This window comes from Apteryx mantelli, chromosome Z (assembly GCF_036417845.1).
Source record: "Apteryx mantelli isolate bAptMan1 chromosome Z, bAptMan1.hap1, whole genome shotgun sequence".
Classification (NCBI taxonomy): domain Eukaryota; kingdom Metazoa; phylum Chordata; class Aves; order Apterygiformes; family Apterygidae; genus Apteryx; species Apteryx mantelli.
In genome coordinates, this window is record NC_090020.1 from 87,561,715 (window position 1) to 87,583,201 (window position 21,487).

At 40.7% G+C, this 21,487-nt stretch overlaps 1 protein-coding gene across 4 annotated transcripts in view; it reads left to right on the forward strand.

Moving 5' to 3' along the window:
* Window positions 1–21,487, forward strand: part of NEDD4L (NEDD4 like E3 ubiquitin protein ligase) — a 206,045-nt gene that overhangs the window by 132,088 nt on the left and 52,470 nt on the right. For all 4 annotated transcript variants that reach the window (XM_067316469.1, XM_067316470.1, XM_067316471.1 and 1 more), the window contains 4 exons: window positions 11,910–11,960; window positions 16,497–16,558; window positions 16,664–16,766; window positions 18,892–19,058. In XM_067316469.1, the coding sequence (XP_067172570.1) occupies window positions 11,910–11,960; window positions 16,497–16,558; window positions 16,664–16,766; window positions 18,892–19,058 (383 nt within the window). The remainder of the gene's footprint in view (window positions 1–11,909; window positions 11,961–16,496; window positions 16,559–16,663; window positions 16,767–18,891; window positions 19,059–21,487) is intronic.

A 21,487-nucleotide genomic window follows, 5' to 3' on the forward strand; every position in this document is an offset into this window, starting at 1 on the left:
AAGATCAAATAATAGGTCTGCCTCTGAGGTAACATTTATCTTTTATTCCAAAATGGATTGCAGGTACACCTGCAAGAATAGTTCTTGTAGGCAAATATAAGGGAGCAAGACTTTCACTGACACTTGCTTACCTAGGATCATATACATCCCCAGTCATTTCCCGTTTTAGCTGAGATTTCCCCTTCCTAAAGGCTGCACCTAGTCTCATATTTGTGGTGTTGCTGTTTTTCAGACAAATCAGAACATTTCTCATATTCGTGGCAAGTTAGTAGAACTCTCCTTGAAGGGTTGCCTTTCTGAATTAGAGACTGTTCCATAAATGTGTTATCAATTTGGTTTTCAATTAATAAGGGCCTACGACTGGTAAAGTAGACATTTTTCCCTTCTGAAAAACACAATCTGAACTTTTTTGAAATTAGGATCAATTCAGTACTTAATTCCTGCTTTTTCTATTTAAACACTGGTTCCCATTTTGTGTCAGTAAAGTATATTTGCTTTTATAACTTAATTATGATTGATATGTTGAGATGGAAGAACAATTATTTTATTTACAAAATGTTTGTGACTCTCTGTTATCATTTGTTATCTCACCATTTCAAGAAAATATTCTTCAAATAATAAGCAAATTCAATCTGGTTACCAGTGTGTATAAAGTTTGGAAGGCAAGAATGATACCCATCAAAAGGCAGGAGTCTCATCTTTATGTAAATGTGTCCTTTTCTAGTGTCAGAGTGCTCTTTTCTACAAATGCATGGAGTGAAAATGCTGTAGCTTTAGAGTAAAGCTGTTCATTTTTCTAAATAAATTTTCTTGTAAACAAGTCACCAGAAAGATAATAAATTCGGCAAGAACCCACTGGTTGTTCAGCATGAGATGCTCCTCTGTCCAGTAAAATTGAGGTGCACATATGCCTTCCTGAATTTCAGTTAATTTTTAGTGTTTTGTGCCAAGATATTAATTGATGCTTTCCTTTCTATACTTTTTACTAGATTAAGGGCTTGTAGGATGGTGTAACTTTATCCCTGGCTTTTCCTACTGGCTTTGCAGCTTGGATATACATCAAGTTGCAGACTTTTACATGGGTTTGACTAGAGGGTGTCACCTTGTCATCTGAATCTTATCCTGAATGTTTTTTCCACATTGTAAATTGTTTGATACAAATTAGAATTTTAATGTAGTTCTGTGGTTGTTAAATCTTTTTAAGTCACTGACTACTAATAATGCTTAGAAATAATGGTATGTTTTCTTGTGCCATTGCCTTTAATGACAGCTGTCTTCTAAAATCAGTCATTAATGGTACTGTAGGTAAAATATGGCCAAACTCTACTACATAGCAAAATTATGCATATATTTATTTTGTTCTGTATCTTTCTAGCTAGTCTAGACTTATGCTAGTTGTTTCTAAAGAAAAGAATATTTAATTCATTTGTTCAACCTAGGAACAAAGATGTAAACTTCCTTTCTTTTCAGCTTCCTTCTGCAAACACTATTTTAGAAATGAAAGATTGGAAAGATCCTTTCGGTTGCTCCTCTGTTACCCTATGTGGAACATACTTCTGACTGTGTTGTTCTTGTTGAAAATGAAAGGCATCCTGTGTAAGAAATACTAAAGAAACATTGATAAAAGTTCAAATAAGACTTCAGTTAATTTACACTGTATGGGTCTGCATTAGAGCACTTACCAACATGCAGAAAACAGCTTATGTTACAACATTGCACCTTTATGATAAGCAGTAAATAATTTTCTTGTTTACTCCACCAATTTTAGACAGAAAAAGGTTTTGCAATGAAATGGAAGATTTTGAAAAGGCATACATTTAAACTTTTAAATATTCCATTTTCAAATGTTTCATTGGATGCTTGTGAATTTAAAAGCATGTATTTTACTAGGTAGAGTGCAATAATATATATTAGTAAGGGCATTTATTTTAGGTGGTGTTTGCATGGTCATCACATTTTAAACATTAGCTTTCCAAATGCCCAGCAATCCCAGGAGCACGAGCCTTGCTGCTGGTACCGCTGCCGCCGCACCGGCTTGGGCAGCTTCCTCCCGCGGGGAAGCGAGCGGGCGTCGGGGCAGGCGGGCTCCTCCGTGCCGTGTGCCGCGGGGAAGCCGTTCCCGGGGCTGCGGCTCCCTGGGGGCCACCCTGAAGGCAGCACGGAGGAAGCTGTCGGCTTTTCCAAGCCTCTGCCAGGGTCTGCGTCGCCATCCGAGCTCCGTGCCCGCTTCCCCATCCGCAGCCCTCCTCGGAGCGGGCGGCAGGTCCATGCACGGATCCGCTTGCTCTTGCGCTGGTGCGGCTCTGTGGGTTTCAGGCTAGAATGAGTGGCCGGTTTTTCCCCACCTTCCCTGACTTCTGGGAGCTTGGAGGGCTCGTGTCGATTTGCTCGTGTACTGGATTTTATTGAATTTGCTCCCGACCGCTGCAGTAGCCCCTTGAGTTGCTGAATTTTTGGTATTGCTTATGGGGTGGATAGTATTCGGTGACCAGTCTGACTTGTAGATTGAAGCGAAGCATTTAATATTAGATTATATTTTAATTTAGAATTGAGGAATTTGAGAATTGAAGCAGGGTTATTTCTCCTTATTTCCTTATGTCGGACACAGCTTAAGACAGATTTATGATGCTGGATTGGATGCTATGGATGCTGGTTGAACGTCAGCCAGGTACAATATTAAGCATCCTTTTTTCCTGCTGTAATTTGCTGGATATCTGAGGTTCTCTATACCTGGGATTTGGTAGCAGTGACCAGGTGTCCTTGTAAAGCCTGTGTTGATGTAATGGGGCAACTCTCATACCCTCAAGAAAGTTCAGCGTGGAGAATATCAAACTTGTCTGATTATTCTGAGCACACAGAAGAGAAATGAAGCGATTCTTGCATTAGTGTTGGTTTTCACAAGATAGATGTGTAAATAAGCTAGGCGGTTGGACAGATTTCTGTTTTCTAACTAGACAGGCAGTGTTTGCGTCTCAACCACGCGAACAGAAGAGAGGTGATTGCCTTTCAATTTGAGAGAGCTAGCAGGAAAATAGGGCAGTATCAGAAGTAATGAGATTTTGCATCCTCAATAAAACCAAATACAGTTTGTAAATGCCAGTGATTTTTAAAAATAGCATTCACTTACTAATTCAAGTAGTCACAAACTTTTGTGTTACCTTCAAATATCTTTATTCCAAAGTGGGTTTTTGTGCTTTAATTCCAAATGAAAAGGAAAGGTGATAAATATGCTTTGGTTTATGATGTGGCGTGCACAATAAAAATAAAACTTTCTGCTTCGGTACGAAAGGGAGTCTCCTCCTGACAAAGCAGCATCTTTTCACTGACTTTGTTCTCTTCAGTAGGAAATGCATTAGAATAAAATCTCCACTTCTGGCAGGTGATCACTGGAACGGAGGATGGCAGAGCTATTTAAAATTGCTCGGGAGTGCGAAAGGTGAAATAAGAAGTCCCAGTGCAGCTTTACTGCCGCTCTGCTGGGCGTTCAGGCTTGCTCTTAAGCACACAGAGGTTTTGCTGGCTGCTGCAGTCTCTCTCCGGTGGACTAGCTTTTCCTTCTGTTTGGTGGTTTTTTCTTTTTCTTTTTCTTTTTTTTTTAAAAAAAGGCCTGTTTAACCTAATACAAGTTTATGCACTGAGCTGTAAAAGACCTGTAAAATGGTAAGTATAGGCATCATTGCCTAGTCAATAGGTCTAAAAAAATAATTTGTTAATTCTGATTGGTAACTGCCATACTGAAATTACCAGAAATTTGCTAAATACTATTTGAAGGTAAACAAGTAAGAGAAACTTCATGTTAATGCTGAGGAGCACCTTGAAGGTATCTTGCTTTCCGAGGAACGTCTAACTCCCCACATACCTTCTGTCCTCCTGTGTTGTCCCTTATTCTGCCAGTCCGTGACCATGTCTCTGGGTCTGGAGTACTTCCCAGCCGGGTGCAGGCAGGGGCGCGCGGGGGTGCTGTTGTGGTGCCAATCGTGCTGAAAAGGGCCAAGAAAGATGTGTGACAGATGAAGAAATCGGTCTGCAAAGGAGCTTCTGATGCAGCGAGTCCGGCCTCTATTACTGATAAAAAATAAATAATAGCATTCATTTATCAAACTGTTATCTTAAAAACAATAAACCAGAGATGCGAAGCTGCTCCTCATTGATATGTGCAGTCTGGGCACAAATCAAGATTGTGTAAACACGGTTCATTCACATTGCATAGGGAACGATAACGTCCCTCCAGCTTGGCACTTCTGCCAAAAACTGTTACTACTGAAAATAATTTCACCAGCCGCTGCTTGAGGAAGGAAGCTACTGAGTGTAGAGATGCACTGAAAGGGGTGTTTGGAGCAACTCTTAAAATATACTGCCCTTTTTTTTTTTTTTTTTTTTTTTTTTTTTTTTTTTTTTTTTTTTTTTTTTACTTTCTGCTTTTCAAACTCCACTAATTCTAATGGTACTGTAGGAAATAGTGGACATATTTAATTCCTCACTGGTTGTGTGCGTGTGTGTGTATGCACAGAGGATATGCTGAGTAGTTAACAGAGAATTGTCACTTTCTGCCAAAACAGTTCTCCCTTGTCTGCTATAAATTCTTCTTCAGAGCAGTGAAAGACATCGTGAGAGTTGCTGTCTCCTGACTCTAACTGCAGGTCCAGATTCTACATAACGAAACAAATATTTCAAGGATTTTGTAAACACCAGGAGGGTAAAGCCAAAAGCTATGAACAGCATAGGAATATGATCTACAAACCATACTTCACCATCTGATATGTCTTTTTTTATCCAATGTTGAATGTTAGTAAATATAATCTTTCAAAACCTGTGAAGCGGTTATGTTTTCCTCATGGCTTTATTCTTGACTTCCATGAATATTGTTAGATAAAAATTGCCTGGAGGATCATAATGAAAAGTAAAAATCTGTTTTAAGTTGTAGGTTGATAATCACCTGCATGCTGTATCTTTACGGTTAAAAGTGGATTACTGAATAGCTTCAAAAAAAGATTAAGAAATGAACAAGAGTTAACGGTGTAATATGCAGCTAAGCAGGCAAGCTTGTCTATCAGCACTTTTTAAATTTAGTGAGAGGGAGATTCTTGGAATAGACACTATCGTAAAAGAAATGTGAAAAATAAGGCTTTGGAAATTTAATACATGATAGAGCAGGGAGAAGGTTAATGTGTCTTGTGAGGTCCCTTATCTGGAAGATCAAACTCCAAGACAAGAAAATAGTGGTTCTTTGCATGGATATTTTTTAATTGAACTTCATTACTTTGTCAGTTTTTGAGCTTATGCCGAGAAAATGTGATGACTTTGAAGGTAATTCGTAAACTAAGATAGTGATGATTAGGAATTTGATAAATGGATACATTAGGAGAGACTGAAGACAAATACCATGGGTAGATAATAGCTCTGAACGTCTTACCATCATACAGTTTCCCAGTACTTTCTCCTGTTTTTACTTAAAAATTCACCAAATTTAAATGCTGTTTGTTAGACACTCATAGTCTACAGTGGGAAATGCATAACATGTTCGTGCATATTAGCTCTTGTTTTTAGTAATTTTTGCTATTTTAACTATTTAGCTGTGTTCAGAATCAAGGACGCTTTTGCACCGCGGAAGGTTGCTGTGCGTGGGCTGGTGACAGTGGCATTTCAGCTCTGTGCCTTATTCCATTTTTACGAGGTCCCCAAAAGTTCTAGTCCCACTTTTGCTTGGCACAATAGTGGATGAAAATGCACCACAATTCCTTCCTCCGTTGGCTTGACCTTTTTTCATGATATTCTTAACTTGTGTATGGAATTTATTTTTCTTGCAAACTAGAGTTTGTAGTATTTGCACTTTATATCAAATGTAATTAATAGCATCCATAGTTTACTGAATTGCTAAATTTGGAGGTTAAAGCAATATTTGAGAACAGTAATGTCTCTAGATAAACTGCCTTGTCTAAAAATAACAGTAATTAGGAATATTATTTGTTTAGTAATCATAAACTTAATGCCTAAATATTAGAAATGTTGGAGGTCTGCAACGCAAAATTCCTTTCACAAAACAAAAATGTTCCAAAATGCTAAACATGAATATGCAAAAACCAAAATAATTCTTCTTGTAAATGTATGTTTATAGTCAGAAGTGTAGCATAAGGATTGCCTTCCCAAGGCCCTCAGGACTGGTAAAGACGACCGTATTCTCGCTAAGATCGGGAAAGAATTTGCTTAACCTGCCAGTGCGGCTCAGGGCAGAGCTGGGACAGAGCTAGGGACTTGCTGGTGACCGGTTGCGCCCTGCACCACAGACACGCCGGTTTTGTTGGTAAGGCTGCGTTTACTTCTGCAGGCTTGGTCTGGGTGGAAGCAAAGACTTTCAGCGTCTTCTGGAGTTTGCACAGCTGCACGCCGCCACTGAGCCCCCTCCCCACGTGCCGGTGACACCCGCCGCCGCTGGTCACGCTGCCGCTTCTGGCCAGCCTGGGGCTTTTCCAGTTCCCTGAGTTGTGCTTTTCTAGAGCCAAAAGCTGCGTAAACAGATCTGGAAATAGATACGTGTTTTAATGAGTAGCTGATACTTGAGCAATTCTGTTGAAGTGGGAGGTGGAAGGTGCTTGGTATTTGCCAATATTAAGGGAGAAATGTTTTAAATCCTCTAAAAGCAATGCATGTTGCCAGGTTTTTCCAATAGTTGCTAGGAAGAAGATTGGAATCAAAATTCCATAATCAAAAATCTGTTGGCTATTTTTATTTAAATATACAAAGACTGTAAGTGGCTCTTTGGTGCAGGTATTGTTTTCATGTTGCTGCACGGGCTTATAACACAGTAGCCTGCGTCCGTGCTTTGGGGATCTTCGTGCTATCTTTGTAGTAGAAATAGCATTCTTATGGTGTTATCATACAAAATATGAATTTTAATATTAAACTTAATGCCCTGCTATGACAAATATGTAAACTTGGCCTTAGAGCAGCAGAATGCACTTCCTGGAATCCTGTGCATAGTGTGGTTATAAATAAGCAGCAGGTTATTTGGGAATCGCTAGGGCTGATATCCTGTATCATAAACAGCATGGGGGAGAAATTTTTTCCCTGACAGACAGTTGATTTTTGATGAATGCGATATATTTTATTTTGAAAATTAATATCTCAGAAGATTAATGAATACCAAGTATAAATCTAGCGCAGTGATTGGCTCATAGAATGAATACATGTATGCTATTTAGTTACTGTATACCTTATCTATTGCCAAAATTTCGTTCCTTTGGGAATGTCATTTTCAACAGTCAGATCAAAACAGCCTAAATCCAAATGCTGGAATTCGTCATGTTTAGGGAAGACACTAAAATGAGTGATAAGCATAGGATTGTAAGCAAGCCTGGCCTTAAAACAAATATTAATTTTAAAGGTAAATTGATTATTTATGCATACGAGTATAGCTATAGCATTAGAAACGTTATTATGTGTTTGTATTCTGTTAAATACATGTTTCAAAATGAGAACGCGCGCCCGGAGAGACGACGCTCGGTGTTCCTGCTAGGCCGCCCACGGTCGGCAGCCCCGGGCCCGTCTCCGGTTCCCGTGCGCGGGACGAGGGCTCCTCCGGGCCCGGCGCAGGAGCCCGGGCCAACGCACATCAGCTTTGTGGCTGTCCCCCCGCACCTCCCCTGCCGCACGGAGCGGCGCACGGCTCCTCCATGCTTTCATCACGGGGAGGAGCGGATCTCATTCCGAGTTCCTAAACCAGCGCGCTGCTGTTGGGAGCGAGCAAATGACAGTCGTAGCTGATGGGCTGGATTAGCTGCGGAGCTGGTGTTGGGCATGCCGTCACCACTGCCGGTGGGAGACCCCGGGCAGCTCGGAGACGCGTTCCCTGGGAGCATCCAGCGGGGCACCGTGTGCTCAGAGCCGTAGACTCAGTTTGGAGGTAATGCAGTGTTAGGCGGAAGGGAACAACTGGATGCAGTGCCCAACTCTGCCACCTGCGCTTTTTTCTGGTTTTATTTCGGGGATGCCCCCTATCACTGACCAGCGGGAAGGTGAGCTGCCCCACACAGATGGGAATTCAAACAGGGAGATGGCTTTTATTCTTGGTGTGCGCCAGGGATGGGTTAAAGTTTGATAATAACTGATAAGTTTCAAAGAAAAATCGCCACTGAGGTTTAGATTAATTCACAATAAAAGGTCCCAGAGTAATTCTGTCTGTTGGATTGGTGAAAGTGTTGTTCACAAAAACTATTGATTGCTGAACTGGGTTTGAGGTGTCTCTAAATGATAAAGATAACTTCTGAGCAGTGTTTTAAAAATTACAAATTATCTAAAGCAATCACAGTCCATTCAATATGCAGATACCTTCTGCTGGAAATATTGTGATACCTGGTGCGACTGAAGATACTGATTGAACAGACGTAGCTGCTTGGGGAAAAGATTGGTGAGAGCTATTTCTTTGCAGGTGTTCTTGAGGTGTCAGCTGGGCGATATCAGTGCAGGTTTTGTTTGCTCTCTCAGAGCTCATTTCTAATTTCCCCACCTCTGCTGATTTTTCATATTCCCTTTCCCGTCTGTCCGTGGCACTCGGTGTCTGTAAGCGGACGGCCGGAAGAGCCCTGGGGGATCCTCTCTCTCGAGCTTTACTGTGCTGTTCGGGTGGTGGGTACGAACGAGCGGCCTCTGCATGCACTCAGTGCTGTCTGAGCCTCGCGTGTGCTTGCTCACTGCTTGTTTTTTTTCCATCTTTGGAGCATCGTTGAGCATTGCAAGGATCAGATAAACGCATGAACTTCTCAGCAAAACCTCGAAGGGCTTTCTTTGACCTGTCACCTTCGTGGCTTAAAAATGTGTATGGAATAAAGTTGGTGGGGTTATGAATAACACTTTAAATACCCAATAATAAAGGTATAGCTCTGATGGAGAAATGGGATAACCTAATGTTATCAGAGTTTACTTGATTAAAGTTAAAACTGTGGCTTTTTGAGTTAAGTCTACAGTCTTATGCTCTGTATAGGGGCCTGGAAAGGGTAGATGATTTAATTGGCAGCAAGTAAAAAGGTGAAGTGGCAACATTTTAAGCCGTCAAGAAGAGCCATTTTTTTCTTCTCCTTTTGACTGCTGGAAGCTTTCCTTGATAGACCTTCTGTGGAGATTTAAGATATTTCAATTTGCCACTACTAAAAATCTTTAACTTTCCACATAGAAGTGTTATGAGCCTCAGTTCTATGTCACCTTTTCTAAAGATTTTATTTAGGTCGATGTAATTAATACCTTATATTAAAGCAAATCAATCTGTTGGGAAGCTCTTTGCGCTTGCTGTATATTACCGAACTGGTGCAAACCTGAGCAGGGCTAGCTGCATCGCTGAGGGGCAGGAGGTTCAGGTTCTTCTGTAATCGGCGCAGCAGTGGAGTTTCTGCATTCAGGCGGGCAGTTTGAAAACAAATCCACGGTAGTGCTTCCCGTCTGTGGAGCTCAAAGCAGCTGACAAAGGAAGAGGGAAACAGCGAGACCCCCAGATTCAATAACTTCCTAGGTTTGTTTAGCGCTAGCGTGCTAAAAGTCAGAAGCAGACCTGGGACTGGTGTCCAGACCCTCTGGTTTAACTGGCCTGCCTGCTGGAAGAGTTTCCTGTTTTCTGCAGTGCCCTTCCTTTGGTACGCACCTTAGCTTTCTTACAGCCTGTTAATGCTGCCTTTATGCAGGTAGGATGTTTTTGTAGCTTCTCTGATTTTGCCCACACCAGCGTGTTTTGAAACAGTGCTTTGCTGAAACTTCACATCCGAGGCACTTGTGTCGGTCATCTTGTCCTACACAAAACCCTGCTGGCATTTGAGCTGACTTGATTTTTCCAGATCAGTGTTGTAGATAGCGCGTGTTGCCTTTGACGTATGCCAGGTAAACAAAAACAGTAGATTTCTGGTTTGAATTTTGGAATTGGAATTGTTCTGTCATCGCTTTTGTTGGAAACTGTTCATAGTGGAACAGTAATATGCAAACTCTGTTCAAGAAGCGTGGAGTTGCATTTTATTGTCACGTTTTGGGTGCCAAAAGTGTGACTCATTTTTTAGTCGCTTTTTAAAGTAAAACAGAATTGACTTGAGAAAATACTTTGCCAAGAAATGATTTTTAAATATCTAATGGTGCTTTGTAAGCAGTTCAATCATAAAGCTAAAGGCATGTATTTTTGAGAGTGACCTGACTATGGAAACTAGTAATGAGCTGTTGCATTTCTTACATTCAGCTCACCAGTTGAGTCCATGTTGCCGAGACCTCCATAAGGCACCTCATTTTTGCTTGTAGCACTGTATTTTCAATGGGAATAAGTCTTTCGTTCTGAACACAAAGTCAGTCTCTAATAATGCAATCTTTTCTCTTGCAGAACGTTGTTAAGACGGGTAGGATTAGATGGTCCGCTAGATTTAAAAAAAACTTATCTACAGGAAATTGGCATTTATTGTTACTCTTATTGTAAACATTGTTCTCAAGATCGTTTGTCTTTCATTGATATATTTAACATAATTTTTAACCTGTAAGTAACATTAAAATCAACTATATTCCTGTAAGGTGGCATTCACAGTGACAGTAAAAATTGTGACTGCGCTTCCTGGAGCTGCTGTTGCTGGAAGGTGTCCCTTGCACGCTCTGCAGAAATCACGCACGTGTTTCCAGGCAGCTGAAGCTGTTGGTTTCAGCAACAGAAGCTCCGCAACAAAGGAATTTCTTCCACCGAATTTCTTAATTCGGTGGTCATCGTCACTGGCAGTTCATTGCAGATTTTGACTTCTTAGATGCAATTGGTGGCTGTTGAATCCCTGATGTAAACAGCTAAAAGCAGCATTGAGAGGCTGAGTCTTTTGAGGTGTTTAATACCGGTCATTTTATCACGCAAACACGAAACCGTATTACCTGCCCGAAAGGGTTTGCTGTTGCATCCTTGCATGTAACCTATCGGTCTGGAGGGCAGGCTGACGGCCGATGCCTGCTCAGATGACTTCCTGTGCGTGTCCCCCGGGGTTGCAGGCAACGGAGCAGGTGTATTGCGTGACCCAACTGTGATCAAACAGACAATGAAGAACATTCTCGTGTTTTTTTCCCTTTTATTCAAATAAATACAGCAAAGTAGTATCATCTTTACATAGATAAAGCTTGCAGAGGTGAATTTGTGGTGACTGTGTGGCTTAAGTGTTGGTATAACCACATCCACGTGCCTTGACCGAAGCGGCGTGCATGTGGAGCCAGCAAGGGGTCACTTGGCAGACTGGGGACGGGGATGTCTAGCTGTAGCTCCCACAGTAAGCGTCCCGAATCACTGCAACGGCATTCTTTTCACCTTTTTTTTAAATTCTAATACTTGTTTCTGCATGGTAAAGTGATAAAACAGTTTCTTTATTTGGGGGGGATATGTTTACAATTTATGCAGTTCTGTATTGCCTGGTTGGCTGCTGGACTTCTTCTCGCTCCCAAGAGGATCAGATTTGTATATGAGGTTCTCTTATTTAAAGGGGGAAAAAAAAAAAAGGCTTTGACATGGACGTTTCAACTATATGGTGAATGGTAATTTCACTTCACTTTTTAAATGCCTGTAGAGACTATAATTCATGGAAGAATGGATTTTTACTTTCCTTGGTGCACTGAATTATGCATAGGTCGTCAGAGGAAACATTAGGAGAAATACTTCAATGTTTAACAAACACCCTGTGGACTAAGAAACTGTTTTAGAGTGACACAAAGTGCTCTGCTGAATGAAACAGAATTTATTTGTTGAGCATTGTTTGTAGTTATAAAGGGGCAGAAACCAGTTATTGCTAAAATAATGATCCTGAGCCATCTTTATTCTTGCTTTGTTGTGGCTGGATTGCTGATTATCCTTTTGTTTGCTCTTACTGGTTTAAAGATGAACTTAGAAATAAAATTACTCCTCTCTGCTTTTTTCTGTTGAACAGACTAGAGACGACTTCCTGGGCCAAGTGGATGTGCCGCTTAGTCACCTTCCGGTAAGCAGTGCTTTTGTCGCGTGTGCTCTTTTGATGTCACCAGATATGAAAAACTTTGATGTTTTGCAGAACTTATTTCCATTAAGAGTGCAGTTAAATTTTCTTAAAGCAAGCCTTCACGGCTTTGCCTAGGAGGCTTAAAAAAGAGTGTTGGGAACCCAAAGCCCCACCAGGCACTGAGGTCTGGAGAAATCATTCCCCTTTCAGAGGCAGTAACGCTCTGACGTCTGTTAACTTTCTCAGCATCCACGATTTTGTCCACTTGTCATCCTGATACTTTCTCAAGACCCTCGTGTGGTCTGAGGCACTCGATGGGTGACACGTGGCCCGTGGACTAGTCATTTCTCACCTCGCCATCTGTGACTTGTCCTGCTCACCTCCTGGCTTCTTTCTTGCCTCGCCTTTCCCTTGCAGTTGGAATGGTTGTGTTCTCCCTTAGCAAAGCAAACTCCGTTTCTTCCAGAACTTTTGTTAAAAGGCATTTTTTTTTTTTCCTTTTTTGTCCTATTCATCTTCCTAGTTACGTCTGTCTAACTTACGTTACTGTTAAGGCTATGGGATAATTCTTCTTCTGTCTGGGGAAGTGCTTAGTATGTTTTGATATTACTTCAAACCTGCAGCCAGTAGGCACAGACTGATACCTGAGAAAGTGCTGAACCATCAGAGAGCATCCTAAGGAGGTACTGAGAGCTCAGTCCTTCCAGAAATGTTTTAAAAGTTACTGATTTTTGACGGTAGCAAATTTGCTTAAAGTTATTGTATTGATTACCGATTGGAAATATTATCCAAGGAACTCTGACATAATACTGCAAATACAGTGTGATATTCATGAGTGGCACTGCACGTGCAGCAGCCTTAGACACTGATGTCAGGCATTATTGATAATCATAATTGTCAAATCTATTGTATTGTCAGAGCATACGTTATAGCTTTTTAATATGCGTGCCTATAGCTTTTAACATCGACACGTTTGTAATTAGCTCGTTTCTGTAGGAGGTATTAACCTGCAAGAGGTTCCCTAGGTGATGGGGGTCAGCGCAAAGCAGCTGTGGGAGAAGCCGGGCTGTGGACGAGCCTGAGCGAGCTGCGGGTTAGCAGATCCAGGGAGAACCAGGGTGCTGCAGCAGCGCGGCAGCGTGGCCTTGGTTTTTACGAAGGCGTGATGAGGGCGGGCGTTTTGCGAGGGGTTATCGGGTGGCGGCCGGAGGGGGCCGCGCGCGGCGACCTCAGCACGCGCCTGTGCCTGGTGAAGCTCCGCGCTCTGCCCGGAAACGGTCGTTACCGAGTGCCCCTCAGAACAGCTCCCCAAAAGAAGCAAAAACGGGTAACTTACTTCACCGATAAATTTACTTCAGTTTCAGCATTTCAGTGTTACTCTATGAGCTTTCCGTTTTTTTCACTTATTAGCCAAAAAACCCGAAACGAGCTTTGCAGAAAAAATTTTTGCCAAAAAAAAAAGTTCCTTTCATTGTTTTGTACTCATATCCTATTGCTGCCCTCTGCTTCAAAGCTGGATTGAATCACTGAAGAAAGCAGTTAAATGTGAAAGTCATGGGGCACAGAAAGTGTGAAACACAGCAGTTGTTTTTCATTTTCTTTACAAAAACCAAAAAATACACTTTCTGTTCACAAAGTTTTCTATTTTTTATATATATATATATATAGTTATATCAGTTGTTTTATACTTGGCATAAGTATCTTCTGGTGTTTTATTATATAATATTTATATAATATATATTATTATATTTACAATATATTACTATTAGAACAGAGTTTTGGTTTTAGTTAATGTTTAGTAAATGTTGTACAAGTTAATCTTACTTAGGGCATGTGTGAGGTTGGAGAGTTTATTTTGTATTTGAATGTGTGAACATGGTAATTGTGGAAGGTACTAAAAAATGTTTACATCAGAATAGAAGTGTCGATTTTAGCGGGAATACTTTTATTTTTTCCTGAATTTGTCCTCCTGCTATTGATGGACATTATTGGGGGGGTCGGGGGTGGAATGGCTTTATAATGACTTTCCCACTGATGCCGACTTGGATGTGGGTGTTACGTCTGCTCTCGAGTCATAGCACTGTTGTTACTGCTGGCTCATAAATTGCAGTGGTTGAAGAATATGATGGAAGGATCAAAAATGTGTTCTGATGAAAAATGTCATTCCACTATCATCATATGTGCTGTATGGCATAGGATTATTTTATCAACATGTGTGTGTATTTCTATTTATATGTATGTATCCATGCATATGCAATGTATACGTACATATACATTGTCTTTCAAAATAACATGTACGTAATATTTTTAAAAAACTCCAGTTTTAAGCTCTATGTGTACTGCAAACATTGTGCTATAAAATGTAAAGTCAAGAGAGACATCTTAGTGCACATGTAGTTTGCAGACCCTGGTAGGATTTTTAAGTTCCCTTATAGTAAACATGACGTTTTAAGTTAAAAAGCAGCAGCGGGAGTTGAGATAGAGCTCTGGGCATGTCACACACGCGGTGCAGGTTGTTCTGAGGAACTGGCAGCTCTGTCTTTCTCCAGGTTGTGCAGGAAGCGACTGCTCTGCTCCCTCGGCCTGGGGCTTGCCCAGAACCTGGTCGTGCACATGGCTCTTCCTAGCTCATATTGAAACAGTGGAATGATAAAAAATATTTTTTCGAATCATTTTAAAGCTTCCCATCGAAAAATAAATTCCTTTGTGCTGAAACGATCAGATTTTGCAGCCCAGAGCTGTCCATCTCCGTCCACTGAGACTCGCGAGAGAGGGAAAGTGGTTCCCCTGCAAAACCCTTTCTCACCCTCCATATTCGCTGCTAATTTCTTCAGCTCCAGAAGCCACTTTTTCCTCCAGAATCTCCCCTGGGAAAGCTTGTGATGTGTCTCAGAAGCGGTGTTTGTATTCCTCTGGCAGAGCAGGGCCCGTGGCCAGCAGCGCGTACCTGCCCGCGGGTGTGCTCCCACCCTCTGAAACCGCGAGTTAATTCAGATGTGTGCACGTTATATGCGTTATATAATGTCTTTATTTATGGTCTAGCGCATATTTCACTCATTCATCCTTTCAGTACATTGATAAAAGAGATCATGGTGTATTTTTAAATAAATGTTTGCTTTCTCATTCCAGCTGTGCTGCTGATATGTTTGGCAAAATCCTACTTGTGTCTAACGCAGCTTTGCTACCTACAAAATTTGGATAAAATATTTTACTTTATCTATATTACTTACAGATTGTAGTACTAAAAAGCACTTCATAACCACGCATACTTTAAAGTCCTGTTGATATGCTTAAAATCAACTATTTCTCTGGAAAAACGGGATGTCTGTCTCGCACAGATGGAGTGGAAATTTAGTGCAGGAAACGCACTGCAGGAAGAGTTCATTCGGTGGGATGGAAGTCTGTATGGTATCTGATATAAAAGCTGATGCAATTAGGATTCTTTTTTAAATTCTTGTTTAGTGTCTTGGTTTGAATTGGGAAAGGCAGTGATGATTTTAGTGAATAATAACCTGGGAGACAGATTATTCTGTGTTCAGAAAGGTTTAGTTAGGGAATTGGTCTCAGCAAGTGTTCCCGTTCCTAAAGGCAGGGCTGGGAAGGGGTTTACAGCTACACTATAATTTTTTTTTTTTTACGAACAACACTGTGAGAAGCACCTGCCGGCTTTGTGCTCATTCTGAGATCGGTTTGGTGCTGGTCTGCGGTCGAGGGTCCCTTGCGGTGCTGGAGCCGCAGGGTGATTGATGTGCGGATTGCCCTCCGGCACGGAGCAGCGCAGCGCCTGCTTCCGTTTTGTCAGCCCGTCGTGCAATCCATAGCATAACCCCCCCAAGATTAAATGTGAATATGAATTGCTGATTCTCTTGTTTGCTTCCTCTTTTATAAATCTGTAGTTTTGTACCTAGAATGTCCTTATCGCAGCCATGGAGGCTATAACTTACTTTGATTAAATGAAAGCTGAAATTCTCACACAATAGACAGTTTTCAAGAATTAAGGCTTTATGAAGCTCGTAATTAAATGGAAATCAGAAATTGTAATCTGTCAGCCTAGTAACATTAGGATTTGAGTCTTCACTATTTTTGAAAGTCTCAACTGCTTTGAAATAAAAAAAATGAGAGGCAACTGAAGTGTATTTTATTTAATCTCTTCCTAATGTGCTGAAAAATTACTGCTTCGATAGTGATGCAGCCCTTTCTAACACTGCTGTTGGGTGGCTGGAGCAGGTTGGAAAGGGTTTGCTCAGTGGGGCTTTTCCACCTTTTTCTGAATTGTAAATATTTGCGTGCACCGTTACAAGTGACAGTTGGTTCAGCCTGTTACTGATATTCACAGTGACATCTAGCGGACCTGTTTTGCAACTATATATTTAACGTTTGCTGATGATAACTCTTACTGGTAGAGGTCTGCCTGCCTTAACTTTGTTATTTAAACGTTTTCTCTAGCATTTCTGCTGCGTCTCTGCTGTGAATGTTCTTTATATGTCTCTGAACTTGTGGGCAAGCTGTTTAATTTGCCATTTTCTTAAATGCTTACAGACTGAAGACCCAACCATGGAAAGGCCCTACACATTTAAGGATTTCCTTCTCAGACCAAGAAGGTGAGGGGGAAGAGGCTTTTTATGTAAAAGCATTTCTTACTTCAAGGTTTATTGTTTGCAGCTATTAAAAGGCTGTTGAATGAAATTCACCTCCTTGCCTTCTAGCCACAAGTCTCGTGTAAAGGGTTTCTTGAGGCTGAAGATGGCTTATATGCCCAAAAATGGTGGCCAGGAGGAAGAAAATAGCGATCAAAGGGAGGAATCTGAGGTAAGGCACTTAATCAGGAGTGCACTGGTCGTCTTGACTTCTTTGTATCATTGATATACTCATGGAGGTGTTAAAGATTCAAATATAATTGTAGAAAAAGTTGTACTTTGAAAGGTAAAACACTGGTGGAAGCTTTGGTATAAGCTCATTCTTCCCCTTGCCTTTTTTTAACTGTAAGCTCGTGTTTTCAAAATATTTTAACTGCCGCAGTGAATTCCAAAGTCTACCTGACCCAGTTACAGGTTTTTTCCAGGCCTTGAGAATTTTCAAGGAATGGTAAGTCATGCAAGGTGGGCAGAGGAAAGCAGACTCTCTACCCGAGTAATTTGTGCCTGATGTGAGCGTGATGCTCGGTGCTAGGCAGAGGAGTGCCTCTTCCTGAAAGGCCGTTCCGCGCTGGCTGCTGCAACGCGTTTTCCCGTAGTTCCTCGTCAGGGCCGGCTTTACGGAGAGTGAAGCTCCTGCAGGCACGGACGTTGCCTTGTGTGGCAAAGCAGAGGTTTAAAGGCTCCTCAGCGCTCCCTCCGCTGTCGTCCGTTTTAGGAATCGGCGGCAATTAGGAGAGACGGAGCGGGTGCCCGCCGCGGTTCGCTGCACGTGGGAGCAGCGTGCAGCTGTCGCCCGCAGCGGGAGGAGGCAGCCCTGGTCCCGCATGTCTGCCCGGGTTGCCTTCCCGCAGCCTGCCCAGCCCCTTTCTGCGTCCGCTCTCGAGCTGCGCTGGCTAAAGCAGCACCTCGGGTCATCGCCCATCGCAGGCAGGGGCCTGAGACAGAGCTTACAGAGCCAAAACAGTGACTTTTGCTCTCTCATCACGTATGAAAAAGTATGTGTGTGTATATAAAATACTGTTGTGATATATATAAATATAGAGATATATGTCAAAATTATGTATAATTACACTCACACACTCACACGCAAACAGCAAAAATATCTAAATCTGACATTCATATAAATTAAGAAATTTCTAAATGCAACCTGAAATTTCTTTGATACTTTAAATATCAGGAATTTAAAAGGTTCCACTACTTTTAAAGTTATTGAATTATGGGGATTTAGTAAACAGATTCTTTTATGTATAAAATATATCTTGTAGTTGATAAATGTTACGAAGTTAGAGTTTCTCATGCAGAAACACATTTTCAGCAGCATGTGTACAATGACACTCTCATTACCCAAGAGTTACCCTCTTTCTGTATAATGTTTATTGTCTGTTTTGGTGTCAGAAGTACATTTTTTTGACTCTCATAAGATAGTGGTGAAATGCTTTTAGGCTTCAGTTAATCAAAACACTTATAGCCATTATTTAATTTTGAGGAGCAGAGGGAAAGGAATATTCTCACTTATGACTGAGTTACAGTAGGCTAGAAATTTTTACCTGTACAGTCTTATATAGGGTATGAAGCTTGACCTAGAAAGAATCCAAAATGACAGTTAAGATTTCAGTTTGCATTCAAGTAGGTTTACATACTAAATTCTTCTGGGAAGACCTTAGGAAACAGACATGCAATATACTTTTTTGTATTTAAGGCTATATAATACTTTTAAAAATAGTGTTAATTTTAGGTGAGAGTTTTTTCTTAGCTTTCTAGGAAAAGGTATGTTTGAGTGACCTGTGCGCCTGTTTGTTGGCCTGCTTTTGTTTTGTTTTTTGCGCGTCTTTAACTGCTGTCAATAACTTTCAGACCTGTTGGCCAACTTCAGTTAAATTTGACAGAAGGGTTGTATGGAGGTGGCAAAGAGGATAAGTTCCTATATGTTTTAGGAAAATAGCGGCTGGGAAAGAGAAATGAAAAGTAAATGATTATCCTCCATGAGGAAAAGGCTGCGTTGGGAGTTCCACGTTTACCACTTGTTTCCGTCTGGCTTCGTGATTGGGAATCTGTGCCGGGCCACCACTAGCCCTCACCCAAATAAGTTTAGGCATCACTGTTGTAAGGAACTGATGGGATTTTAGGTTTTTTGTTGTTGAAATGAGGCACATTGCGTGACAGTGGGCCTTATGCTATTTCTGTATGAACGCTTCACTTTGGAAAATTTTCAGAATCTGTACCTATACACCAATATAAGCAACGATGATGTAATTTCTCGAACTTTAAAATATTTTTTCCTTCTTCCCATTTCTAAGCATGGATGGGATGTGGTTGATTCCAATGACTCTGCGTCTCAGCGTCAGGAGGAGTTACCACCTCCTCCACTGCCTCCTGGATGGGAGGAAAAGGTGGACAACCTGGGACGGACTTATTACGTCAACCATAACAACAGGACTACTCAGTGGCATCGACCAAGTTTAATGTAAGTGGCAGTGTAATGCAATCATTAGTGGGGGTGTGCAAAATTATCAATAAGGGTAGTGATTTTTTTCAGATAAGCATTACTGGTTTGAATTTACAAATTCAAGGTTTATTGACTCATGAATCATGAGGTTCACTAATTGGAGGGGAGGCTGGAAGCAATATAGTTAAGTATTATAAACTCGAAATAAAATTTATTTGTTAATTCCACTTAAAAAAACAAAACAAAACTGTAAAAACACACACAGTCTGTCCAAATTCCATGGAAGTCGCTAGGCATCTTTCATGATGCTGGGATCAGACCCGTGGAGATGACCTCATCTTGTTGCTGAGTGTCTTTTGAATGTTGCCAGCTGATCTCAGCTTTTTCTCATGTTATTAAATGTTTGGTAGAATGGGAACAGTAAGAAAATCCTTATTAAATGTATAGGTGACTTGAAAATCCTGCTTTAGACACTGCAACTTGACAGGCTTCTCCCGGCTTTGGAGTAAGACTGTTAACTTCATGGAATGCTCCAGTTGAAGAGAGTTATGCATATATTACGTGAAACAAGATTTGTGGCCCCTTCAACTGAACATTGTTGGTTGTTTGGAAAAATAACAGGAAGTGGAAATGTTTAGGTTTTTTTATTTGTTTAAACTCTTCCCTCACAATTCAGCCTTATGAAAACAAAGATTGGGTTTAATTCTTCCTTAACCTTCCTTACAAAGGTCGTATTTATGGAAACAGTAAACATGCATCGTAATCACCACAAACAAGAGCCTTGCTCCTGTATCCCCTTTCGATATGTGTTTGACAATGCTCATGCAGTTCTTGTTTGCAGTATGATTTGTGTGTGCACCTGGAGATCCTGTTGGCACACCTGCAGGGCAGAGGACTCGGGGGGGCAGTTTTCAGAGGAACTCCTGAAACGAGCAATTCTCATTTGCACTGGGGATCTTTTCTTGTTGTCACGTTAGATAATTTGTAGTAGCTGTATTGAAAGATGTTTCACCTCAGAAGCAAGGTGATGTCTCGGTACACACCACTGAAAGAATACCAGAATGGAGGAGTGCCCTTGTAGATCTCCATTAATAAGAAACTTTTAAATAATGTTTTGTTTTGACGCAGTATTTACTTCATGACCTAAGGAAAAGCTTAGAGGAAGAAAGACTGATTAAATTGTTTTTCTCTCTATTAATAATATTTAACTAGTAGTTATCAACTAGTTCTTAACACTTCAGACATTTTTCTCACTTCAGTTGGAGCATATGAAAGCAAGAAAAGACTTCAGTCTTTTTGGTGTTCTGACATAGCTTTTTTCTGAACCGTATATGTCAGCAGTTACAATAAACCATTCGGTAGCTGTGTTAAACACTGGGGTAATAGTGAAATCATAAATGGTTTGAAAAGTTACTTGGTTGCTGAAAATATAAAAGTATGGTGGAGGGCTTTTTGACTCTGGCAGCTTGATGTACCCTGTTTAGTATAAAATTGTACCCAGAATCATGGGATGTTAATCTGACAAATGTTGTGCCTCACTGTGTCTATTGAGAGAAGTTTGAACAGTGTAGAGTGAACTCTGTTTATAGATGCGGTAGTTAGACATTGGACAATATTACATTAACAACATCCCTTAGAATATTGGGAGACAGATGTGGAATTTTTCAGTAAGTAATTTAAGAGGTGTTACGTTACGTTACATACACACTGCTTTCCTCTGTAAGGATTGTTGAAAAGGTAAGAAAAAACATGTCAGGCCTATTAGTTTTAATTAAGTTAATCAGTTTAACTTTGGGGAGATCATGGTTACTATTAGGTATAGAGTATGCGGTATGGAGTAGAGAGTATGGTGTAGACTGCTTTACTTATGTACTCTGGCTGGCTGTTGAATTCCTATCCAAATTTTCATTATACCTTTTTTATGAGTAGATCTATATCTACTCATAAGTAGATATATGTATAGTATGTAGAATTGAGAAAATTAAGAGTTTTGCTGAAATAATATTATTTTCTTGACTATTCATAGTCAGTTACATTATGCAAACCTGTCTGTTTTTAAGGCACTGTTTGTTCTTTTTCTCTGATTTGCCTGTCTTAGAACTTAATAATTAAATTTTGTTCTGTAGGTTTTGAGCTATTAAAAAAAGCCTGATACAATGAACTATTTACCAAGCGATGCATATCTTGTCAAATAAACTTCATCAACTTATTATCATTATGATTGGTAAATGTAAATAACTGTCTATAAAATACTGAGTTTTTATAAATTATTTGATTTAGCATTCCCTTGTAATCTGATGATTCTGAAGAATGCGTAATACATGGATTGAGAAATGTCTGATTGACAGATCTCAAAAAAATAATCATCACTGGAAAGTATCATCAGATGGGTGTGTAAAGCGAAGGCCTCAGGGGCTGCTAAGCTAGGATTCCCAAGAGGTTAATAT